Consider the following 26556-nt stretch of genomic DNA (forward strand, 5'->3'; position numbering starts at 1 on the left):
TGAATTACTTCTTTTACATTTAAAAGACAAGAGGGAGTCTCTACATCCACCTGTCTCCCTGACTCTGGCCAATCCTCTCTGTCCGCCCCCCTCTGTCTCTTTCTCTCTGTCTCTCTATTTATCTCTGTCTCTCTGTCTCTGTCTCCCTTTCTGTCTTCCTCTCTCTCTCTCTCTCTCTCTCTCTCTCTCTCTCTCTCTCTCTCTCTCCCTTCTCTTCTCCAGCCATGTGCCCAGATGTTGGGCACGGAGAGGAGATGTCATGCTCCGTGAGGCTGCATCCAACAGGAGTCTCCAGGGAGGCAGAGAGACAAAGCACCTCACACAGACAGACTTCCATGAGCCAGGACTTGAGGCAAAGCTTTCAACTGTAAACATCAAAACAGAGTTGGTTTCATTTTTATAATGACTCAGGGTAAAAGCGTAGTAAGGCAATAACTTGGTTTTCAATTTAGACTGAGAACTTGTAAAAACACTTGTATACCCGACATCCCATCTGAGGCTCGTAGTAAACCTACTGACAATACATGTCGCTGCCCCTGATTTTTGTGAAAGTTCATTTATCCTCATTTGTTTTGCTTGGCAACTGTTTACTTAATGCCAACCCCGTGCCAGGGACATGGTAGTTACAAACGCACAAACGAAAAGTTGTCCTTGCCCGCCGAGGGCTTTGTGGACACAACAGTCAATCAGCAAGAGCAAGCAGTGAGAACGAAAGCTGAGAGGACTGGGTGCGGGAGGAGGGAGGGAGGAGGGCTCCGGGGAGTCTGACACTTGAGAGTCCTGGGTCAGACGCCTCAGTAGCTCAGTGCTGCGGCTCAGCCTGGCCCCAGAGCCAGCTCCTCTGATACCCAGTTCGTGTTCTTTCCATTACCTCATGAGGACTCTCTAACAGGGAGGTCTATGATCAACACTCGCCTCTGATTGGATCCAGCAGATAATCCTACTCAGTTACTAGTTACAAATAATTTAATTAAACGAGAAAGCCTAACAGTTAACTTTCTCCTTTAAACAATCAAACAAACACACACACACAGATAGGTTGGTACCCGTTAACATCCATGTCAGTGACTCCTCCTGACGCCTGTCCTCCTATGGCCCGTACCAGGATGCGCTGAAACCCCTTCCACGGGTGCGAGCTTAGCTTTAAAAAGAAGGGCTCGGGGTTGGGGATTTAGCTCAGTGGTAGAGCGTTTGCCTAGCAAGCGCAAGGCCCTGGGTTCGGTCCCCAGCTCACAAAAAAAAAAAAAAAAAAAAAAAAAAAAAGGGGTATTTTACCTTCTGAAGCTTGGGTCCCCAAAAACCTATCCTCTTATAAAGAACCAAACAGGTGTCCAAATGTGGTGGGGTGCACCTGTACTCTAGCACTTGGGAGGCTATGGTGAAAGGAAAGCAAGTGTGGGGCTAGCCTAGGCTACACGATGAGTCAGGAAGCAGCCTGAGCAGCTAGCTGGCTGGCATCTTTCCTCATGGCATCTCCAGCTGAACAGCCAAACCTCATTTCCTCAGAGAGGAAAGCTGAGGGCTTCCCACGCCTTACAAGGCTTGAAGTGATGTCACTCCCTCTGTTCTGTTGGTTTAGTGTGTCACAGCAACATTTTTGGATTACTGTGACCAAAACACCTCATAGGACAAGAGAGAAAAGGAAACAGAAAGAGAGCAGCTCAGGATGTCCTCTGGGTTTCAGAGTGATTTGGTCACCGAAGCAGGTGAGGAGGGAGTGGAGGAGCAGCAGGATCACCTACTGACTCCACAGGTGGTGTGACAAGCTTAGATGAGAGAGCACGAGAGAGAACCAAGGGGTGCAGGTGACCTGCAAAGTCCCTCCCCCGCTGACCTGCTTCCTCTTTCCTAAAGGCACATGGCTACGGGCTGAGGGTTCAAAACATGAGCTATGGGGGGCGTTGCAAAGTCAAACCATCGCTAATTGTGAGTTCAGCTTAGAGGCCTCCCACAGGGAATCTGGACTACACATTACTTGACGTCACAAGTTTTTCTGTCTAGAACTTTGGTGGAAGCCGAAATGACCTAAAACTACTGCATTCTGCACATCTGCAAAACCAGCACCATGTCCATGACACCAAGTTGTGCTGCCAGCCTTAAGAAATAACTGGGGCGGGGTTGGGGATTTAGCTCAGTGGTAGAGCGCTTGCCTAGCAAGCGCGAAGGCCCTGGGTTCGGTCCTCAGCTCCGAAAAAAAGAAAAGAAAAAAAAAAAAAAAAAGAAAAAGAAAAAGAAATAACTGGGGCCACCTGGAGCGCAGCCACAGTAGCCTGTGAGAGCCTGCCTGCTGGACCTGGGAAAGCTTTTTCCTAGGCAGCCCCTTTTCTGCAGAGCATGCCTTCTTCTTTCTCGATTTCGAAAGGGAAGTTTCAAATAAACTTGCATTCTAATGCCCTGGGGCCTTCAGAGAGAGGGTCTGGTTTTCCTTTTGTTCCATCGCATGGCCCCTGGCTTCTCTTTCACGGCGAAATTCTCTATATCATCTGTAACCGCATCATTTGCTCTGTCTGTAGCAGCTCTGTCTTTTTCTGGCCAATCTGCCCTAGTGTTTATCTAAATTCTCATTAACTGGCTATAAGCAACAAGGAGTCACTTTGCCTCGGCTGAAATGTTCCGCTGTCTCGAAGCTTCCTCCATCACGGTGATTGACCTTCACGTTCAGCCTCGTTGGTAGTTTCAGAACATGGACCCAAATATCCAGGATCCTGGCCAAACGTAACACAAAGCACCTGTAGCCCAGTTCTCCTTAGAGACTTGCAAACTCCCAGCAGAACCAACCAGAAAGCTCTCATCAGCCTTCTAGGACTTATCCAGCCCAAGCTTCAAACTCTTCCCTATTCCTCCCCAAAGTCAGTTCTAAGGACCCAAGTAGCGAGAGGTCAGGCCTGTCATGGTGACAGCTGTTTCTTCCATTCTTGGTTGTTTGTTTGGTTGGTTGGTGGTTGGTTGGTTGGTTAGTTGGTTTGGTCTTTAGTTTTTGGTTTTTGGTTTTTCAAGATAGCATTTCTCTGTGTGACAAACCCTGGCTGTAGACCAGGCCGGCCTTGATCTCATAGAAATCTGCCTGCCTCTGCCTGGCCAGTGCTGAGCTCAAAGGCCTGAGGCACCATGCCCAGCTCTGCATACTTTGTGACTGTGATCATATTACCTGGCAGAAACAACATAAAGAAGGGGAGAGTTGTTTTGTCCCTCTCGGTCCCTCTCACTCCACTTTGGGACAGGCAAGCCAGAGCAGTTCCATCTACTGTGGAGACGTGAGTGTGAGACAGTGACTCCTCACAATGGACTGAGAGGCAGAGCAGCCGAGGCCTGAACCAGGGGTAGAGAGAGCTTTCAGGCCTTGCCTCTGCTGGCCAGGTGTGGAACAGGCATGGTCCCCGTACACTCATGTGTGTGAAGGCTTGGCCTTGTAAGAGTGCCACCATGAGGAGATGTGGCCTTGTTGGAGCAGGTGTAGTCCAGGGAAGTATGTCACTGTGGAGGACAGGCTTTGAGGTCTCACAAGCTCAAGCTACATCCAGTGTGGATCAAGATACAGAGCGCTCGAGTGCGTCCCCAACACCCTGTCTGCCTGCATGCCACCATGTGCCACCACAGTGATAATGGACTAAGTCTCTGAGACCGTAAGCCAGCCCCAATCAATGTTGTCCCTTACAAGAGTTGCCTTGGTTATAGCGTCTGTTCACAGCAGTAAAACCCTAAGACACCAGGCCTCACTCCTAAGGGCACCACAGCTTTCGAACTAGTGCCACAAATGGTGCAAGCCATAACAGCAAATCTGAAGGCCAGCCCAGATTCAGCAGAAAGCCACATCTACATGGAGAAGTAGTTACACCCGAAAGCGTGAGAGGAACGGCTGGCAGCTAACGGTTGTGCTTCGCAATATGCACTCATAAGAAAGCAGACCCTTCAGGCCCTAGAAAGTGGCAGTTGATTGGTGACGTTCCCAGGGTTACTTTCTTGAACTCACTTCAGAACATGTCTTGTTTCGGTATCCTATATTTCAGGCCTAAACCAGCCGCCAGGCTGCCCCTGTTTGTAGGCAGATCCCTGACTTCGTCTCCATGTTCTGTCTCGGGAAAATCGATTCACAGCTGAAACTGCTTTTTTTTAACCTGTATTTTGAGATATTGGTGGCACCTATGAAATAGGCCGGTTGAAAGGAAGAGGATTAACAACCCAGGCTTGGGCCTATTTCCCTTCTCTTCCTTTTCTCCTTTCCCTAGGCCAGGGTTTGAACTTGTACCATGACACGGTGTGAAAATACTGGTGTAAAAAGGCAAGTTTGTTGTGTTATAAAAGGATACAGAGAGGATAAGGAGAAGAGGGGGTTATGCTCTATGGAGGTCTAGGGGAAGGGGTGCCTCAGCAGGCCCGTGCTGACACATCCCTTCTTCCCTCTGAGGGACCAGCCACACGACGATGACTGACCATAACAGTGTAGTATAGAATAGAGTTTATTCAGGGCGTGGGGAGGGGAGGTAAGAAGGTAGTAGGGACAGAGAGAGAAAGAGAGGGTAGAGAAGGTTAGAGAAGGAGAGGAGTAGAGGCTGGTCATGAGCATGTGGAGAGGAGGAGGGAGGGGAATGGGGAGAGAAGGGACAAAGGGACAAGAGAGAACAAGAGGAAGCAGGAGCAAGAGAGAGAGGAGGGGGCAAGCAGCCCCTTTTATAGTGCCAGGGATACCTGGCTGTTGCCAGGTAACTGTGGGGTTGGAGCTTAGACAGGATGCTAACAAAGTTATTCGTGGTTTTGTGTTCTTAAGGAAGAACTGATTGGGCCCACAGTTGTTTGACCTTGTGCGTTATGTCCTCATCTGTAAAGTCCGGGTCTGATGATGCCTCATTCACAGATCATAAGAAGCAGAATAGTTGACTGATAAACTCTGCCAAGACAGGGTGATCAGCCCTTCAAAATCTGCATTTCAACAGTCTGTCAGTTGATTTTGGGCCAGAAGGCTGAAGACTTGCGCTCACATGTTGCTAATAGGGGACTGTGCTAGTGGAGATTTGTCTCTACAACCTCTCAGTTCTGGAAGCCGTGTTAGACTTCCTATGTATATAGATATTTGGTCAGTCAAAGATTTCTGACGGGGTTGAAGACTGATTATAGTCTCATAGCCTATCAGGCTATTGAACTCTGAATATACATATTTTATTGGATAGTTATCAGATAGTATACAAGCTAGCCAAGATATAATATAGAGTTTAAGCCTTTCTTAAGCTGGAATAGCTAACTAATGTTCTGTTTAACTGATATAGTGATGGACTGGGTGTTGAATATATCATATGCTTTATAAATTGTAGGATGGTAATAATTGTACTCAATTTATATGTAAGTGAAAAGACTTTTTTTTTAAAACATTTTTTTTAAAGATTTATTTATAGGAGTACACTGTTGCTGTCTTCAGACTCACCAGAGGAGGGCATCCGATCCCATTACAGATGGTTGTGAGCCCCCATGTGGTTGCTGGGATTTGAACTCAGGACCTCTGGAAGAGCAGTCGGTGCTCTTAACCACTGAGCCAGCTCTCCAGTCTGTGAAAAGACTTTTTTAACTGGGCAAAAAGGGGGAAATGTTGTGGTTTGCCCTGAAGTTATCTGTATTTTGATGCTAATTCCACTGCCCCAAGGACAGCGGCCTAGTCAAGTACTCAGGAATCAGGTGACTTCACCAGAAACTTCTCCCCCATTGAATTTGTAAAGTACTGATGAGGGGCAGGTACAAGATAGAAGGAGGCCTGTCATTGCAGAAGAAGGAAGGATGGATGGGAGAGAAATTTGAAGGAAGAGGAGGAGACTGGAATAGAAAGGAAGAGAAGGGAGAGAGAGAGAGAGAAGCTGTGGCAGGACGATGGAGGCTGACGTTACGATTCTGCTCTGTGTATTTACAGGTTGTTATTAATGTTCCTAAGGGATGGATGGTACTGGGCTTTGTATGTTTAGATGGGCAATTATATCTTATCAATTGAATCTAAAAAAAAGAAAAGAAATAGTTAAATAAACCAGAACCCAGCTCAGGGGACTTCCCACACAAAGAATGTGATGATTGACTTATGCAGCAGTGAGGTGAGTGCTGCAGTCATTTAACCTCAAATTAAGCAAGAGGCATCTGAGAATCCCCGCTGTTACTCATAACACTGAAGGGACTCCCTACCCTGGGACTTTAGGATAGGTGTTCCAAATACACTATTGAAGAGTGGGCTCCCCTTCACCTGGTTTCAGAAGCCACACTTTGGGGTCGTCCTCCAGTTTCCACTAGAGACCTAAGGTGGGGGGGGAGGGGATGCTTTCTGTGGTAGAGCTCAGCTGAAGGCACAATGAATGACACAGAGAGAGCAGAGCAGAAATTCTCCCTTAAGCCATGCTTATCCAAAACACTCCCCACCCGAAGCCTGGCTCCGGTGTCCCTGCATCTGAGTACTCCCCTGAGCCCCTCTCCCCAGTCTGGAGTCGTCGGGTACGAGGTTACTCCGCCATAAATAACTGGGCACACAATCTGTAGAGACAGCGCGTCCCACAGAGCACCGCTCAGCATCCTGGACCAGGGAGGGCTTAGGCAGCAGGCGGACCCTTCTTGTTGCCACATTGGAACCAGCAGGGTCATCTCGTGTGCAGATAAGGCCCTCTCGCTGTTCTGCTCCACTCCGTGTGCTCGCTTACCCGCTAGTGAACACAGCGCTTGAGTTAACGTCACCTTGGCTTTTCAGACTACTCCCACCCGCCAACCCGGACACCAGCCTGTTCCACCTCGTGTACGTGGACGCCATTGCCATCGCCATTGTTGGGTTTTCAGTGACGATCTCCATGGCCAAAACCTTGGCAAATAAGCATGGCTACCAGGTTGATGGCAACCAGGTAAATATCATCAGCTCCCCATGCACGATTCACTGGGGGCGAGCACCAAGCCCTCTCTCCCTCTCACCCTCCCCCTCCCCTTCCCCCTCCCCTTCCCTCTGCCCCACCCTCTCCCCTTCCCGCTCCCCCTCCCTCTCACTTCCCCCCTCATTTCCCCCTCCCCCCTCCCTCTTACTTCCCCCTTCCCCTACCCCCTACTCCCTCTCTCCCTGGTTACACACAAGGTCTCACATTATCCTGGCCTCAAACTCACACAGTCCTGCTTGAGCGTTCTGAGTGTTGGGAATTTGTATTCTCTTCGCTGCCTTCTTGTGTAGCATAGCTGCAAGTGGGTATTTAACCCACAGGCCATGGTCTGTAATCTTGTTGTATTGTCTATTCTAGCTCACACATTTTTATTTAATTTTGTGGCAGATTCTTTTCATGTGTTACTAAATAGCAAAGGCTTAGCACAGAATGAGAATCCATTCTTACTAAGAAAGGTCTAGCAAATACTTCTGTTCATTTGTTTGTTTGAGACAGAGTTTCACTATGTGGTTCTGGTTGTCCTGAAACCCACTATGTAGACCAGGCTAACCTCAAACTCAGAGATCTGCCTGCCTCTGCCTTCCAAGTGCTGGGATTAAAGGCATGTGCCACCACACCAGGCTAGCAGATACGTTTTGACGTCATGGAATACTGACTTTTTTTTTTTTTTTTTTAATTGTGGAGTCAGGGTCTCACCCACCATGTAACTATGCAACTCGGGCTGGCCTCAAACTTGTGGTAATCCTGCCTCAGCCTCCAGAATGCTGGGATTAGGGGGCATGGACCCTGTGCCCATATAGGTCTAAAGGAACCAGATGTTCCTTATTTATATAAAACCAACCTAGAAATTTCAAAGTAGCCTTAAAACAGGACTCACAGGTCCCAAGAAGGCACAGGCATGCACTTCTTCATGAGCGACAGGCTAGACATCTAAGAGATGCCAGTTGCCATGCATCCAGAACTCTCTCTTGTTTTCCAGAACTTTCTCTCTTGAAAAGTTTTTTTCAGTTATATGCATGTTTTTTTCCAGTGGTGTTTGCATAGAAAGTGAGTTTGGGAAACTGGGAAGCGGGTAGGGATCACAGCATTTGTCTCCAATGCTGTGAAAATCCAGTTTTTCTCCATGACACAATATGCCCGAATTCCAATTGTAAACTCACAGTAAAGAAACGTGGTGTTGCGTGGTGGGGGAGAGGCAGCCTGTGTGGCTGAAGGCGTGTGTCCAGAGCGCCTCTCCATCCTTCCCTCAGAGGGACTGACCTACTGTCTGTTGTCTTTGCTTTGTCCCCACGTGGAAAAGGAGCTCATTGCCTTGGGAATATGCAACTCCATCGGATCTCTCTTCCAGACCTTCTCAATCTCTTGCTCCTTGTCTCGAAGCCTTGTTCAGGAAGGAACTGGAGGGAAGACACAGGTGCGTAGACAGCAGTCCTCCACGAGCCAGCGGTCTGGATGGTGACTGACAGCCCTCGATTCTATTCTGAATCCAGACAAAGCTTCGGCCTGCTGATCCATACGTCCCTGAGCTGCACAGTGGATCAGAGGAAGGCATAATTGATTGAAGCAAATCCAAATCAAACTTAATCTGTAGAACAGAGGTACATTCTCCAGTTGAATTAGAAGTTATATGAAACTCTACTCACTACAGTTAACCTTAAATGTTCAAAAATAGGCTTTTTCCGAAGGCCTAAAACTGACTATGGCCATGAGGCTAGCTCCATCCGATGGAGCGTTCACACCATCCAACATGGCAGCCATTAGCAATGCACAGCTCTTACGTGCTTGAAATGTGGCTATGCAACATCTAATATTAATTTTTAAAAACTGAAACCATGACCTACATGCAATAGGTGCCCACCATATTGGGCAGCAAATGCTAGTCTGAACCTTCTGTTCCTGAGCTCAGGTTGGCACCCAGTGTCTTTTTCCACCTCTGACAAGAACATTTAACCAGGATGCTTAGGCAGTTCAGATTCTGCTTAAAATGAGTCAGAGGAACTCACCATCAAGGAGGGCTACAGGCATAGGTTAAAGGTTATAAGCTGGAGGTTATAAGTTTATGTAATAGTTTGGAAGACTTCTGTACTGGCTGGTTTTGTGTGTCAACTTGACACAAGCTGGAGTTGTCACAGAGAAAGGAGCCTCCCTTGAGGAAATGCCTCCATGAGACCCAGCTGTAAGGCATTTTCTCAACTAGTGATCAAGGAGGGAGGACCCAGCCCAGTGTGGGTGGTGCTGTCCCTGGACTGGTGGTCCTGGATTCTATAAGAGAGCAAGCTGAGCAAGCCAGGGGAAGCAAGCCAGTAAATAACATCCCTCCATGGCCTCTGCATCAGCTCCTGCTTCCTGCCCTGCTTGAGTCCCAGTCCTGACTTCCTTTGGTGATGAATAGCAATGTGGAAGTGTAAGCTGAATAAACCCTTCCCTCCCCAACTTGCTTCTTGGTCATAATGTTTGTGCAAGAATAGAAACCCTGAATAAGGGGCTGGGGATTTAGCTCAGTGGTAGAGCGCTTACCTAGGAAGTGCAAGGCCCTGGGTTCGGTCCCCAGCTCCGAAAAAAAGAACCAAAAAAAAAAAAAAAAAAAAAAAGAAACCCTGAATAAGACAACTTCTTCATTTGTTTGGAAATGTTAGGAAAGGAATGTTCTGTAAACCGATATGTTCTTGGTTTTCCCACAGTGAAAATGGCAAAAATAAGGTCAGCTTGTGCGTGCCGTGGCTCTAGTCTAAAAGCTTCTTCCTCCCCTGTGTCCTCTCCCATCCAGCTTGCAGGTTGCTTGGCCTCACTGATGATCCTGCTGGTCATATTAGCCACTGGATTCCTCTTTGAGTCATTACCCCAGGTGTGTACGCTGGGCTGGTTTGGGGGGTGGGGGGAGGTCATGCTACTCTGTTTATGTTTTCGTGGCTCTCTTAAAGAGTATTTTTCCTATCTGCTGCATCATTAGCAGGGTACTATGGAAAACAGCCGTGTCTAGGTCTAAGTCCTGCTTATAACCTATTGACCGCTGCCTGCCCGTGTCTAGGTCTAAGTCCTGCTCATAACCTATTGACCGCTGCCTGCCCTTGTCTAGGTCTAAGTCCTGCCCATAACCTATTGACCGATGCCTGCCCGTGTCTAGGTCTAAGTCCTGCCCATAACCTATTGACCGCTGCCTGCCCTTGTCTAGGTCTAAGTCCTGCCCATAACCTATTGACCGATGCCTGCCCTTGTCTAGGTCTAAGTCCTGCTCATAACCTATTGACCACTGCCTGCCCTTGTCTAGGTCTAAGTCCTGCCCATAACCTATTGACCACTGCCTGCCCGTGTCTAGGTCTAAGTCCTGCCCATAACCTATTGACCGATGCCTGCCCTTGTCTAGGTCTAAGTCCTGCCCATAACCTATTGACCGCTGCCTGCCCGTGTCTAGGTCTAAGTCCTGCCCATAACCTATTGACCGCTGCCTGCCCGTGTCTAGGTCTAAGTCCTGCCCATAACCTATTGACCGCTGCCTGCCCGTGGGCTCCGGCACTTAGTCTCCTCATCAGCAAAGTGGTCTTTGGGCTGGCTGACCCCAAGATACTTCTATCCCTGACCTCCGTGACCTTCCATTCTCGTTAAAACTCTGATGACCTACAAGACACTTATTTACTGGTTGTACTTAATCTAAGAGAAATCAGAAAAAAAAGAAGTAAAGGCCTAAGGAGAAGAACAGTGGACGGGAAAATAATGGCTGTAGTCACAAATTTGATTCTGGACCTCTCTGCCGCCACGGAGACTTCCTGTTAGGACATAGAGCTGGTGGTCCAAGACCAATTGTCCATGCCTCAGAAGGTCCCCTGAGTGCCCCATGAGGAGTAGGTGGGACTAAGGGGTGGGAAAGGCAGGAGGGAGGTGGTAAGAGGCCGGCCAAGGGGGCCCTGTGTATATGACTGGAAGGCACTGACGCCGGCGCTGTGTGGTAGGCCGTGCTTTCCGCCATTGTGATTGTCAACCTGAAAGGAATGTTCATGCAGTTCTCAGACCTGCCCTTTTTCTGGAGAACCAGCAAAATCGAGTTGGTAAGTAAAGATGACTGTCCATTACACATCACTGCCGAAGCTACCAGCAGTGTGAATGAAATCGTGAGAAAGATAGTAATGCAGCCAATTGTTGTGTTACTCAGGCAAGGGGTGTGTGTGTGTGTGTGTGTGTGTGTGTGTGTGTGTGTGCGCGCATGTGTGTGTACATGGGTGTGTAGCTCAGGCAAGGCATATATGTGCATCTGTGTACCTATACATGTATGTGTGTGTGCATGTGTGTACATGGGTGTGTTAATCAGGTAAGGTGTGTATGTGCAACTGTGTACCTGTGCATGTGTGTACATGGGTGTGTTACTCAGGCAAGGCATATATGTGCATCTGTGTACCTGTGTATGTGTGTGCATGTGTGTACATGGGTGTGTTAATCAGGTAAGGTGTGTATGTGCATCTGTGTACCTATGCATGTATGTGTGCATTTGTGTGTGTGTGCATGTGTGTACATGGGTGTGTTAATCAGGTAAGGTGTGTATCTGTGTAGCTGTGTATGTGTATGCATGTATTTCTTATGGAATTATTAACGTGTTCTCTAGAAGCTTTTCGACTTCCCTTTAGACCATCTGGCTCACCACCTTTGTGTCCTCCCTGTTCCTGGGCTTGGACTATGGACTGATTACTGCTGTGATCATTGCTCTGCTCACTGTGATTTACAGAACACAGAGGTGAGTGCCCTGCTGAAATGGTCACAGCTGAAGTTACCCTGTGACCTCAAGCATAGACTCAGTGGGAATGGAGTCCAGTGATGTTCTATTGGGGCTGGAAGAAGAGCTGCATGGGTAGGACTCACGTCTGCTGTGTTCAAAGTCTTGAATTCAAGTCTCAGTGCTTGAAAATGGGGGAAGTAAAACATAATTCCATCTAGTGTTGTCATATGCTCTGCCGTGTCCAGTTGAAGAAGACCCAGATGGTCTCGTTCTAAGACCATGCATCCTAATGGCCTGGCACAAGATGCCCTGGCTTATTCGCCCTCCTCTGAGTTACTCATGTTTTGGCAACGCTCTTTGGTACCACATGCTGATCTGGACTCTGATGACGTGGTGCAAACTCCAACACCTAGTTTTACAGGTTTCTAACAGTCCTTCACTTTGAGCCACCATGCCCTGTTGTCCCTTTGTCCCGATAGGAAAGCAAGCCCCTTGGGGAAAGTATAAAATAATCTGTCTAAATATGAAGTTTGCATGAGAATAAGGGGTATAGAGATGTAGACGTGTTCCTGTGGTCCTGCCTACTCAACTAAGGGCAGTCTCCCTCCCACATGAAAATGCAGGTCAGTCTGTCTGTGCTTAAAAGTCACACAATGATCCTTTAAATTTGAAAGGTCCCTTGGGTGGAAGGAGTGAGGATGTTAACCCTTTTCCTGCAGAATAGCGGTGCGTCTGCTTTCTAGGTAGGAAGAGAACATTTTCATAGTTGAAAGGACACAAAAGAAAAATGTTAAAAACATGCAGTCTAAATTGAGAATTGATTTAACTACTTTTATAACAAGTTTTTAACACTGCTGTCCAGTTTTTCACCTTTTATATTTCAATATTTTATGTGTGCAAGTATTTTTGCCTACATGTATGTCTATGTCCCGTGTGTCCAGTGCTTGTGGACACCAGGGTGTTGGAGCCCCTGGAACTGGGATTTCAGACACTTGTGAGCTGCCTTGTGCTTGGAATTGAGTGTCTAGACTTGAACCTGGGTCCTCTGGAAGAGCAGCCAGTGCTCCTAACCACGGAGCCTTTTCTCTGCAGCCCCCTGTCGTCCATTTTCCTCTATGGAAGCTTTTCCCATTGTGGCCTGTAGCACAGGGTCCTATTAAGATCTAGAGTTGTTGGGCTGGAGAGATGGCTCAATGGTTAGGAGTACTGGCTGCTCTACCAAAGGTCCTGAGTTCAAATCCCAGCAACCACATGGTGGCTCACGACCATCTAATGGGGTCTGATGCCCTCTTCCAGTGTGTCTGAAGACGGCTACAGTGTGCTCACATATAATAAATAAATAAGTAAACAAATAAATAAATAAATCTTTAAAAAAAAGATCTAGAGTTGACCATCTCAATCTGGAGCTCTGGTAAACAATACGCTTCAAAGATACCTAGGGAGATAAGGTGTAGCTCGGTGATGAAGCCTAAACTCACTGGATGCGAGGTCTCAGCTCGACCCTGAGCTCCAAAGCAAACCAGCCAAACTCCATGTCCTTTGACAAATGACAAAGTAGGATTTCAGATCAAGCTGCTTGCTTCCTCTACGTAGTAAGGTTCTATGACTTCTTTTTTATTTTGGTTTTAATGATATACATCTCCATCTCCCTTTAATAATCAGACTTGAGCTTTACGTCCTGTTCTTCGTGATTTCCCTGGGAGTTTGCAGGTTGGCATTTGGGAAGCCATTGCTCAGAACACCCGTTTATTCTCAGCTGCTTCTTATTCTAGAAGCAGGGCACACTTCCAGGAGTCAGCTACCAGCACCTTGTCTTAGTGAGGGTTTCTATTGCTGCAATTAGACGCTCTGATCAAAAAGGAGGTTGGAAAGGAAAGGGCTTATTTGACTCACTTCTGCATTGTAGTTCATCCCTGAAGGAAGCTTGGACAGGAACTCATGCAGGGCAGGAACCTGGAGGCAGGGCCATGGAGGCATGCTGCTTACTGACTTGCTCACTGTGGCTTGCTCAGACTGCTTTCTTATAGAACCCAGGACCACCAGCTCAGGGATTGTGCCACCCACAATGGGCTGGTCCTTCCTCCATCAATCAGTAACTAAGAAAATGCCTTACAGCTGAGTCTTATGGTGGCATCTTCTCAATCGGTGATCCCTGCTTTCAGACTCTACTTATGTGGACATGAATCTGTCCAGCACAAGCATGTTCCAAACACTCAGGTTTCCTCAGAACACACAGCTCTGAAGAGAAATCACGGCATTCAACAAGCATTCCTAAACCCCTTCTCCATGGTCAGTGGGAGCTGTTCATGCAATGGAGTCTTTTCTTCACCCGTAAGCTCATGGTTCAGTCAGCTTTATAAAGCACAGTAAAATAATTCTCAATCTTCCTTGAGTTGAGATTTGTGGAGATTCTGCTGTGCCTCTGCTGAAAGACTAGATTCTCAAGCTGTTGTAGTCAGATGTTGCCCTTCCCTTACACGAGTTGGTCTTCCCAGAGGATGACAGGCAGATGATGATGACACTGGTGTGGACAAGATAAGGAAATGGGAGTGAGTGATTGTGACCACGAATGTGCCTAGTTTTCCATAAAGACAAGTGCCTTATGTCATCCCACTATCGCAACCCAATGGTGCATCTCCAGTTCTACACCCACAGAAATGCAGAACTAAGGTGACTGGGGGAACTTACCCCAGTCATAGCATGTGGTGAGGGAATGATTTAAATGTAGCTTTTCATAAGCCTAGAGTTTTTCACACTGGTATTTTGTTTTTGTTTTGTTTTTGTTTTTGTTTTTGTTTTTGTGTGTGTGTGGGTTTGCTTGTTTGTTTGTTTGGATTTTGGTTTTCTTTGAGACAAGGTTGCTCTGTATATCCCTGGCTGTCCTGGGACTCACTCGATAGGCCAGGCTGGCCTTGAACTCAAAGATCTGCCTGCCTCTACCTCCTGGGTATTGGGATTAAAGGTGTGCACCACTACTACCTGGCTTTAGAGACTGATTTTTAAACCAAATTTTATCATTTCCATAAAATTAGAACATATAGATAGCTACACGTGCCATGTCAGGGGTAGGTGTAACAGACTGTAATAATAAGCAATAAGACACTATGGATATTTTGGGAAAGAGATCTCTTTGCTCTAGGCATCCAAAAACAGGGCTGACCTCTCTGGGATCAGTAGGTCCTAGAACTGCACAGAAATGGTGCTCAGGCACTCTATGGGGTCAGGATAGCCCCTTCCTTGCTAGCCTCTTGAACTGATCTTTCCTTCTCTCCACAGTCCGAGCTACACAGTCCTGGGACAGCTCCCTGACACCGATGTATACATTGACATTGATGCCTATGAGGAGGTAGGACCTTTGTCCAATGTCTTAAATGGTTGTAAGCATGTGGGTAATGTTTCTGCCCATGGCAAAGGAAGAAAGAAGAGAGAACTAGGGGTTGATATGACAAGATGCGATCTCAGTGACTGTCTAGACTGTTTGGTACTCTGTACTCCATATTAACCTCCCCACTTCCTAATGCTCATTCGTAATGAGAATGGGTATCCAAAGCACACATTTAATGTGTGCTGAGAACACACCGAAGCTGAGAACACGGTTCGTATGGACATGGTTTTCTTTCGATGACTTTAAGCCAATAGAGAAGTATCCATTTCAACCATGTTAAAATCGAGGTGGTGAGACTACAGCATTGTCTAGCTTACTCTTTAAAATCATACCTTCAAAGTTCCTTGATTCTGAATGTTCTTGTCTTACATAGATTCTCAAAGATTTTTTTAGAATCTCTGAAAACTAATTCGTCTGTTTCCTGCTTGGGGGAAAGAAAATCTTGGATTCACTATGAAGTATTAGGAAATGAGCCTGATGTTAGAATAGGTAATTATTTTTTCTAATAAAGTGCTAAGCTCTAAATAGCATCTTTGGGTCCACAAAGATTCTCAAGAATTGAATTGTGGATCCGACAAGGTAAATCTGCATCTGCATGTGCCGTCCCTGGCTGGAGTCCACCTCATTGGTCTGCGGGCCTAACTGGCAGCAGCCTCGCTTCCCGTCCATATTATTTTCTCCTTCAGGTGTTTTATCCCAGCTTTTCCTTGCATTTACCATTTAAAAAAAAAAAGAAAGAAACAAAGCCTATATTGTAAAATAAATGGGAAGATGTATGTTTTTTAAGCTTTCAAGTAAGACATGGCTGTCTGTTCTGAGGTCTCGGCTCCTGACAAGGTAGAGGAGTGAGAGTTGCTTAGCCCAGGAGTTGAGGATTAGCCTAGGTAACCAACTCATGAGAACAAAACCATTTCTTTGTGCGATCCTTCCTCACAGAGATTGGATAGAGTGACATAATTTTGTCTAAACATGGAAAGAGGGCTCGTCACACTATCTGTCTGTGTTCACTTTCATATTAGAGGAGGAAGCTGATTGGAATTTTATTAGAAATATACCCAGGTGTTAAAATCATCGTGTTTTATTTCTCAGGTGAAAGAAATTCCTGGAATAAAAATATTCCAAATAAATGCCCCAATTTACTATGCAAATAGCGACTTGTACAGCAGCGCACTGAAAAGAAAGGTGAGCCACCTTTTGTTTACTTGTGAGGAGTAATAAATAAAAGTAAGGACAAGTTTAAATTTTTTTTATCAGAAATTAAAAGTCGATTCTTTCACAGGAGAGCATCATAGGTTAGAAGGGAGAGAAGGATCACTTCTCACTATACCTACTAGAGTAAACTATATGTAAAACTTACTATTTGAAACATTTTTAAATGTAGCGCTCAGTGTCTGGCATTAAGTACATTTCCATGTTTGAGCCATCGTCACCACCGCTCATCTCTGTCACGTGTACACAGTACCTTTAAAGAGAAGGGAAAAGGCAGCCTTACTCTAGGGACTGGCAGTCATGCTTAAAAATCAACATCCCCTAACCCGCGATCAAGTCTTAAGAATCTAAACCTTCCAAGTTTAGTAAGTACCACAGCACGGTTGTCATCGTCGTCGTGGTTGCTGCTGCTGCTGCTTTCAGGTCTTTATTGCCTGCTAAGTCTTGAATAAAGACTCAGACCAAGAAAAATAACTAAAGGTCTCACAGGGGGTTACTCGATTCATGGCGTCCGAGGGAAAGGCAGAGCAAGGTTCGGGCACAGAAAGCCATTGGCCAGGCGAGTTGAAGATTTAGTGGCGTTCAGGTGGGTACTGGGGGGGCTGTGCCATGACCTTACATGCACTGTCTTTGTAAAGACTGGCGTGAACCCAGCAATCATCATGGGAGCAAGAAGAAAGGCCATGAGGAAGTACGCGAAGGAGGTTGGAAATGCCAACATAGCTAACGCGACTGTTGTCAAAGTGGTGAGTGACCTGCGTACCCCCATCTTTAACCAGGCTAAAATCTAAACGCAGCCTGAAGTTGTGAACACCGGGAAGGATCTAGGTTTCTTCTGTGTGGTATAGATATGTGACAAAGCTAGGTGCGGTAGGACACGTCAGGAGGCATGGAGGCTCACAACGGTCTGTAACTCCGGTCCTGGGGATCTGATGCCCTCTTCTGGCCGTGATGGGTACTGCATGCACACGATCAAGGCCAGCGTCAGCTATCTGGAGAGTTTGAGGCTAGCTGGGGACACATGAGATCCTGTTTCAAGAACACAAACAAGACAGTGATAAAGTCAGCTATGAAAATGTTTATGAAATAAGTAGTGAAAGAATTGTTCTTGAAACTTAAAATCACAAAGCACCTTAAGAATTTGGCCGCTATACTTTGTAGTTCCGTTGACAAAGACTCATTGGCTAGTTTTTGCTGTTTAGACTTGTGGTAACTTGTGGCCTGTCATGCTGAAGTTAATAGGATTTTTCTAAATTTGGGGAAAAGTAGAGACAAGAATAGGAAGTATAAAGTATACTGGGCTATGTGGAGTTTGTGTGCCTGAAGAGCAAAATCTAAATAAAGGTACATGTGTTTTCTGAGAACACATGGGCTTATTTTCCATTATAAACCTGTCTCACGGCGGGGAAAATGAGCTGTTTGGAAAATTCGTGTCTTAATGGGGCTGGAAAGGGGGCTCCGTCTTTAAGAGCATTGATTGCTCTTTCAGAGGACCCAGAACCCCACAGTGGCTCATAGCTGTCTGTAACTCCAGCCCTGGGGATCTGATGCCCTCTTCTGGCCATGATGGGGTACTGCATGCACATGATGTATACATGCAGACAAATCACGCATAAAATAAGGTTAATTTTAAAAACAGAAAGAAAACTCCTTGGTCTCATTTTGGTCCTAGGATGCAGAAGTAGATGGAGAAAATGCTACGAAGCCTGAAGAAGAGGACGACGAAGTCAAATTTCCCCCAATAGTCATCAAAACAACATTTCCTGAAGAGCTGCAGAGGTTTTTGCCCCAGGGGGAAAATATCCACACTGTCATTCTAGACTTCACGCAGGTCAATTTTATGGATTCTGTTGGAGTGAAAACTCTGGCTGGGGTAAGTGCCACCTGGAATGAGTCCTTCAGTGTCTGCAAACCCAACATCCCCATCAGCCACCACAGGGACCACAAGCCCTTACTTTGTGGTTGTTTTTGAAACTTTTGGTTATGAACTTTTTAAAATACACAGCGCAGTATGATGATCCCCGAGTAACAACTCTCCCTCAGCTTCAACAATTAACAGTTTATGGCTGGCCTGACTTCCCGAATTCCCAACACTACTAACTTCTCATTGTGAAGCACGTCCCAGATGTCACATTACCTGCACATATCCTAGTGTCTACCTCTATAATATTTATTTTAAAACCATTATCATAATATCTTTTATTACACCAAAATCAAATTGAATAACATGTTGATACTCTGAGTTCTTGTCGGCATGGAAACTAGAGAAGTGCAAGATCGCTCTCAGCTTATTAGCCTAATGGTGCATAATTGCTAAAACCACGAAGCAGGAGTAAATGAATTTCCGTGTCTCGTATGTATTAAGCTTTGTTTGAATATTACAGATTGTGAAAGAGTACGGCGATGTTGGAATTTATGTGTACTTAGCAGGATGCAGTGGTGAGTATGCCTTAGATGGAAAAGGATATTTTCCTTTTTATCTTAGATTTATCTCTGTGGACTAGTGCATTGCCTGTGGGTGTGTGCATGTACCATATGCATGCCTGGTGCCTACAGAGGTCAGAGGAAGGCATCAGAGCCCCTGCAACTAGAATTGTGAATTGTGAACCACTGTGTTGTGCTAGGGCCAAAACCTGGGTCCTCTGCAAAGGCAAGTGTCCTTAACAGATGAGCCTCTCTCTCTGGCTCTGGATGGGAACGGTTTTGATAACCTCGCTTTTTTTCCAGATAGAATGAACTGCACTCATAATTTTTCCTATAAGCTTTTTATAAAAAATTATTCTAAAAATATCACTGTCCCATTTTGAAATCAGCCGGTTGCAGGCACTGAGATGTCTTCTGCACTGGAATTGGAGGGCAGGAGTCGATCAGTGTTTATTTCAGTAGCTACTACCCACATGCCGTACTTCTGTAAATCGTTCTGCTTGTTCGGATTTCCATCCAGTGGGAAGAGTAGGACTCACTTTCCTGCTATTTTTGTTTTTTCACTCTATTTTGGTTAAGATGGTGCTTAAAAACAGAACCCACATAAAGACATTAAGTTGGTGAAAATAAAACCGCCCATAGTGCATTTCAAAGGTCCATGGTGGAGAGTGGGTTCTCACAGGTGAAGGAGTGACTGTGGGAAATGACTTGCCCTGCAGAGGGCAAGCCAACCATCGCTTTTAAAGTTACGACCTCTCCATTCAGCAAATCCCTGTGTGACGCAGGCATACACAGTCATCTGTCCATCATTGTCTATAAAAACAAAGGGCTAGGAAGGTCCGAAGTGTCAAAAGAAAAGGAATTCTGATGGGGTGGGTGTGGTGGTGCACACCTCTAATCCCAGCACTTGGCAAGCAGAGAGCCAGGCGGATCTCTGTGAGTCAGAGGCCAGTCCAGTCCGCAAGGTGAGTTCTAAACCAGCCAGGGGTATATAAAGAGTCCATCTCAAAAAGGGGAGGGTGAGCCTCAATCAGTGAATGAAAACATAGCTTTGTAATAGACGATTGCGCAATGGTAGATAAACGGATGTGTAAATAGGACTGGGGCTATGTGGCTCAGTTTGTAGAGTGTTTACTGGGCCTGTGTGCATAAGGACCAGGATTCAACCACAGCCGGGATGAAAATTAAAGGAAACACAGCTCACAATTATAGACAAACAGCGTGTGTTATATTCTGGGCAAGAAAAGAAGGAAAATTAGAAATCGTTGTCTTTTTTACGCAGGCTTGTGCCTCAAAGTTGTAGTCCTCCTTGCCTTGCCCTTTCAAGAGACAAGATTAAAGACATGAGCCACGGCGCCTGGCCAGGACAGATATTTGTTTGTTTGTTTATTATATATAATTAATTATTATTTAAAAGACAGGGTTTCTCTGCATAGCCCTGGCTGTCCTGGAACTCATTCTGTAGACCAGGCTGGCCTTGAACTCACAGAGATCCACCTGCTTCTGCCTCCTTGGTGCTGGGATTAAAGGTGTCCCCATGGGTCATCACAATGGCTTTATGTTTCTATTTTCTTTTCTTTTTTTTTTTTAAGATTTATTTATTAGCTATCTTCAGACACACCAGAAGAGGGCATCAGATCCCATTACAGATAGTTGTGAGCCACCATGTGGTTGCTGGGGTTTGAACTCAGGACCTCTGAAAGAGCAGTCAGTGCTCTTAACCGCTGAGCCATCTCTCCAGCCCTGTTTCTATTTTCATTGAGATATGATGGGGGAATATACTAGAAAGAAAAGTTATTTCCTGAAACTAGAACTGCGAAGACAGGATCAAGACAGAGACTCGAGTAAGACTCACCTAATATTTAATATTTAAAACTTATGTGCAGAGTGCGGTGGCCACACCTTTGATCCCAGCACCAGGAGAAAGGTGGAGGCATATTCGAGAGTTCAAGACCAACCCGGGTTGGGCTGGAGAGATGGCTCAGTGGTTAAGAGCACTGATTGCTCTTCCGGAGGTCCTGAGTTCAAATCCCAGCAACCACATGGTGGCTCACAACCATCCGTAATGGGATCTGATGTCCCTTTCTGGTGTGTCTGAAGACAGCTACAGTTTACTCATATACAAAATAAATAAATCTTTTAAAAAAAAAAAAGACCAACCCAGGTTGCATAAGAACCTGTTTCTAAATTAATGAATTAACTTTCCAAGCCATGAACGGATTGCTTTTTTTTTTTCACTGCTTAATTCCAAAACTTGGAATGTGAAATAATTTTTTCTTTCTTTGTACAGCACAAGTTGTGAATGACCTCACCAGCAACCGTTTTTTTGAAAATCCTGCCTTAAAGGAGCTTCTGTTCCACAGTATCCATGACGCGGTCTTGGGCAGCCAAGTCCGTGAGGCGATGGCTGAGCAAGAAACCACGGTTCTGCCTCCCCAGGAAGATATGGAGCCCAATGCCACGCCCACCACACCGGAAGCATAAAGGACCTGCATGGGGTTGTGCGCCGCGCCTGAATTCTGAACTTAACACACTTTAAATACCAGGTCGAGGCTTTCTTCCCACCGCCCAAGGGAAATGCTGGTAGTTACGGCTCGATTTGCAGGGTGAATGAAGCCTAGCAAGATGTATCTCACGCTTGCGCTGTTTAAGCTGAATACTTCAAAGATTAACTGGCTTCTTGGGTTTATGCAGTGACATTTCCATCACACCTTAATGTTAGCTCTGTTTTGTGAGTTTTTTTTTTTCCTTACTCCTGATTTCTTTTTTATCTGAAGCCTTTGGAAACTAATCACATAAAATTACAAAGTTAGCAAATGTCTTTTTTTTTTTTTTTAAGATTTATTTATTATATATAAGTACACTGTAGCTGTCTTCAGACACGCCAGAAGAGGGCACCAGATCTCATGACAGATGGTTCTGAGCCACCATGTGATTGCTGGGATTTGAACTCAGGACCTCAGGAAGAACAGTCAGTGCTCTTAACCGCTGAGCCATCTCTCCAGTCCAGATGTCTTAATGTATACATAAAACATAAATTACATCTAATTTCAAATTCTCATTTATCAATGTACTACTAGAGTCTAAAAAAGAGAAAAAGAAACCACTCTAAAGCTAATCTTACACCATTTCTTACACAAAGAAACTGTTCTAACTGTGCCCACCCACACCCTGATCTCAAAACAGTTCTAATTGTCTTGAGTCCATTCCCAAGATGAGATTTTCTGTGTCGCTCCCACTGTCCCTGGGTTCTGAGAAGCCGTGCTTTCCTTTAGTAAAGGGTTTTGGTCTGGCCAATGTTGGCTTCCCTCCACGGTCTTCCCTCCATAATCTCCATCCTCATCTTCGCCTTCGTCCTCATTGAAAGCTGCTGCCACTGAAAGCGTTCTGAAGCGCGAGCCGGAACTGTTTCCTTAGGTTTCCTTGCGCAGTCTGGCGGAGATGGCAGATGGGTTCCCTGTCGTCTGACTACCTATGGCAGATGCGGGCTCGGAGATCTTTGTTGGGAAGTCTGCAGCTTCTTCAGCGGATCGCTTTGCAACGCTGTGACTGGAGCTTCCCCTCCACTGCTGGAAGAAAGGATCTTACTTTTCCCAGGTGTTTTGCTGCTCCTTCGGGTTGGCGGAGGCTCCAGCTCGCTGCGTCTTCTCAGGCTGCCCTCCCACCCCCACTTAGTGTTATCTTTGTAGGATGAGTGCTTGAACTCTTAGAACTAAGTAGTTAGCTTAGAGCGTGCTGTTCCCGGGCGGCTAGTGGCTCCTGAATCTTGTTTGAGAACAGACCGTAATCAGTTTCCTAACAGAAGAGATCTATAATGCACCAGACATGCTAACAGAAGAGATCTATAATGCACCAGACATGCTGGCTTTGGAGTAATTTTTTATTATTACAGAAGCAAATAGGAGGATAAGAAAGCAAGACATTCTCCCCACTCAGAGTCGACCACCACCGGCACCTTGATCAGGACCCCTCCAGGTCTTTTCCTGTGTGTATGTATTTTCTAACAAAAATAAGCACAGGTCCTCACAGCGTTTTACAGTCGATCTTTTTAGTCGACAACCTCCACCTTCTTATTCCAGAGTATTTCCCCATACAGTATTCAGGTTTCCTACTGTCCTCAAATTTGCTTTGTCTGAACTTGTATTAATTCTGTGACTTTACATTGTAATTGGTCATGTGCCTTAAGTGTATCCCATCCTACACAGTTCTTTTTGTCTCCTAACAAATACGGAGGCGACCAAGACAGTCGTACTGAAGAATCCCATCTTGTGAGCGTGTCTAGTTCCTTCTCCAGTGCTCACTGGGCTCGCTTGGCTACTCTGCATGTTCAGAAGTCATCATTTAAGACACATGGAGATGAGTTAGGTATTTTATGCTGGTCTGGACCCTAGATAAAACCCACGCTTTATAATGCGCCTCTCAGAAAAACGCACACTGTCTGGCTTCCCTACCTTTTAAAGTGTGCAGATAAACTACTGGATCGGCATGGCAGACTAACCCTCCAGCGGGTTTTTATACTATATATTATTGTCCATATGACATTCCTTTGGCATTAAATGAATGTCATTTCTCAATAGTCATTGAGCCGGAAATTAGAACACTGAGTGACAGTCCTTGCTGAAGTGAACTCTTTTATTAAAGCTTGCCCATTTCTTTCTAGCTTTCTCATTTGTCTTGTACTTACTAGCAGATCGGTCTGTGTAAACGATAGCTTTTCCTCCTCAACTTCAATATTTGGTCATTCTTAAACAGATCTTATGAGCACCACAGGCTAAATGTCCCATGTCCATTTAATTATCATCTTCAAAGTAGACTTGGGGACTTTTCCTTTTTTCTTTCTCTTTTTCTTTTTTTTTTTTCCGGAGCTGGGGACCGAACCCAGGGCCTTGCGCTTGCTAGGCAAGCGCTCTACCACTGAGCTAAATCCCCAACCCCTGACTTGGGGACTTTTTATGGCTTTAATGTGCTCTATAATATTTTGTTCCTTTTTGATGCTCAAAGTATCACAACTCTGACCAGTGAGCCTCGCTATCTGTTTTGCTTTTGTTGTTGATGGTGGATTACCCTTAAAAATCAATCTTTAAGAAAACTAGTCTCCTAGATATAGTTGGTGGCTATCTTCCTCAGAAGCTTGTGGTTCGTCAAGTAGCCTGTTAGTACAAAACTTCTCTCACATTCTTTATAGTTAATATTTCTTAAAGTTGGGGGGGCTGTAAGCCAATTTCATCTTGGCCTTTTGGTGAGACCGGGTTTCTCTGCGTGGCCCTGGCTGGCCTGGAACTCGCAGAGATATGTCTGCTGGTGCTTCTCAAGTGCTGGGACTAAAGGAATGCACCATCACTGCCCAGTCCTTAAATTTCTAAGATCAGTTTATTTCCCATAAATCAAAGTGTAGGCCAACCTGTCTGAAGCTCTTTCTGCTTAGGAGTTGTTGGGGTTTTGCTTGGTGTGTGTGTGTGTGTGTGTGTGTGTGTGTGTGTGTGTGTGTGTGTGTGTATGTGTGTGTGTATGTGTGTGTGTGTATGTGTATATGTGTGTGTGTATGTGTGTGTGTATGTGTGTATGTATGTGTATATGTGTGTATATGTGTGTATGTGTATGTATGTGTATGTGTGTTTTGTTTTTGAAGTGTCTCTAGAACTCACTGTGTAGCTAGCTGAGGAAGATCTTAAACTCCTGGTCCTCCTGCCTTACTAGTGCTAGAGTTAGATGCCTGGGCTGAGGTTAAGAATTGGTCATTGTGGGTTGGGGATTTAGCTCAGTGGTAGAGCGCTTACCTAGCAAGCGCAAGGCCCTGGGTTCGGTCCCCAGCTCCGGAAAAAACAAACAAACAAAAAAAAAAAAAAAGAATTGGTCATTGTGACCATTTGCCATGCCTTCTGTCACTCTGTGTCAGTTTCCCTGAGGATACTGCCAGATCCCAGTAGAATTATATTAGTGTGCTACGTTCCATCTCTTAATAACTTCACTAATGGTTCAGAGCAGACCACGTCCTCCTCACCCTGGCCTGTGTGAGTTACGTCAGGCATTTCTTTGCAGGCACCACACAGAAGATCAGATACATGTGCTTTCTGACAGACTGTCTTCTGAAAGAGCACATAGGCACAGTCTTAAGCCGACAGTAGAAGTCTTTGTAAAAGGGCCTACGTCATTTGGGGCACTTTAGTAGAATTTAAAGCTTTAAACACTGTTACAAAACACTGAACTGTGTATCCTTAGCAACAGTTTCAAGTCCTATTGGCCAATAAACACATTCACCAAAGGACATTCATTCTACATCTTACCTGCTTGTATTTTGTTTGAATTCTTCCATTTTAAACTTTTTTTTAAGTAGGATCCTATCGTGTACATAAAAAACACTTGTTTGCAGGGTTAAAAATAGAGCTTTGTTTTATTACGCACCTGAAAATGTTAAGTGTTTAATACTGCGCCTACATGTAAATACATCCAAATCAGAATTATTTCACATGGAAATTTTCTTGACTTTTTTTTAAAGCTTAACTCTTTCCTCTCTTGCAAAAAGTCCGCATATAAGCCTGCCTGTTCGCTGTGGGCCTGGCATATCTTACCATGCTTCTCCACTCTTAATCATTCATACTAGAAGGCTGGCAAGTTGGCTCAGTGGGTAGGTCTAGGCCAAACCTGATGACTAAAGTCCAATCCCCAGAACCAACTTCCCCTAGGAGGTCCTCAAGCCTCCACACATTTAGCGTGATGCATGCATGCACGTACTCACACGCATACACATGCACACTTAAAACTGAAAAGGATTATGGATGGCAGATCTAGGACCTAAGACTTAGGCCAGCCTTGTTTCATGGTTGTACAGGAAAGCTGTTTACAGGAAGGTCTGGTAGAGAAATTCCTGCTCTCAAATCCTATATAGTATTCTTCATGAATCTATGTAATCCGATTAGCAGTTGATGGTGGGAACCCAGAAAATAGCAGTGTGGACCCTGTTCAGGGCCTGGGAGTCGCTCATTTTGTAATTTTTGGGGTCTAAACTGTCTATTCCACGGAATTTGGTCCTGTGTAGTAGAGGCATCTGCCAGCGAGTGAGAAATTTGAGGGAATGAGCCTGGCTTCTTGTGTGCACAAAGGGCAGCACCCAGAGAATCTCTCCCAGAATAACAAGTTGTGCTTTTCTATTCTATGGTGGTGGTGGTAGGTCCCCTTATGTGAGGACCCAAGAAGGAAGGTCTGTGATAGGTGGGGAAGTCCTTAACTATTGCCTACCCTGTTAAAGAGGGTAAATCAATTTTAGTTCTAAAGTCAAACAACTTTCTTGAGCCTTATGCCTCCATGAGTGCAAAACGCTGCGTGTTTCAGGAATACTTTCATAGAGGTTAGTATATTGAGGTTCTTGCTGATGTTTTGAGATAACTGATAACGTATTATCTAATTCTCCAAATATATAGCCAACTAAAAGAAACCCCTCAGACCCACCAGCAAAACCATCAAAAATTAGCACTGCCCCACCGCTGTGTATTAACGTGGACAGAATTGAGTTTGAACTCATGAAAGTCTTCTCCGGCCACTGACCTGAATTTACTATCCTGCGAGTGTAACTTCAGGATGGTTTGTTCTATTTCACACCTCAAGCGTAGAGCAGGGTTAGAAAAAATATTCTAATAAAAAAAAAAAAAACACTATTTTACAAATAAAAGGCTCTTTCTACTTGAAAACTCTAAGCTCAAATTTCCAGTGTAACACAGCAACTTTTCTCTGGTCTCCATCTTCTTCTGACTTAAAAATGTACAGTCCCTTGGTATTTAGCAATTTATTTGTGAATATTATACTTCAATAAAAAATACTGTTTCTTGTGCTTTTGCGTCAATTGCTGAGGGGGCTGGTGGAGTGCAGACAGCAGCTGGGGCTTTCCTGGGTTGGTTGCTATCTCGGTGGGGGGGGGGGGGGGCAGGGCGCATGACTGCAGCCATCCCAGGAAA

At 45.4% G+C, this 26556-nt stretch overlaps 1 protein-coding gene across 3 annotated transcripts in view; it reads left to right on the forward strand.

The window, feature by feature from the left end:
• The window catches only part of Slc26a5 (solute carrier family 26 member 5), a 61493-nt gene extending 40074 nt beyond the window's left edge, over positions 1 to 21419 (forward strand). For 2 of the 3 annotated variants that reach the window (XM_087659478.1, XM_087659479.1), the window contains 11 exons: positions 6710 to 6857; positions 8185 to 8298; positions 9652 to 9729; positions 10832 to 10927; positions 11501 to 11607; positions 14866 to 14935; positions 16064 to 16156; positions 16822 to 16929; positions 17856 to 18056; positions 18568 to 18622; positions 20898 to 21419. In XM_087659478.1, coding sequence (XP_087515604.1) covers positions 6710 to 6857; positions 8185 to 8298; positions 9652 to 9729; positions 10832 to 10927; positions 11501 to 11607; positions 14866 to 14935; positions 16064 to 16156; positions 16822 to 16929; positions 17856 to 18056; positions 18568 to 18622; positions 20898 to 21091 — 1264 coding nt within the window. In that variant the 3' untranslated portion in view covers positions 21092 to 21419. 3 annotated transcript variants of the gene reach the window in all.
• Positions 21420 to 26556: the final 5137 nt, after the last annotated feature.

Source organism: Rattus norvegicus, chromosome 4, assembly GCF_021556685.1.
Source record: "Rattus norvegicus strain SHRSP/BbbUtx chromosome 4, alternate assembly SHRSP_T2T, whole genome shotgun sequence".
Taxonomy (NCBI): domain Eukaryota; kingdom Metazoa; phylum Chordata; class Mammalia; order Rodentia; family Muridae; genus Rattus; species Rattus norvegicus.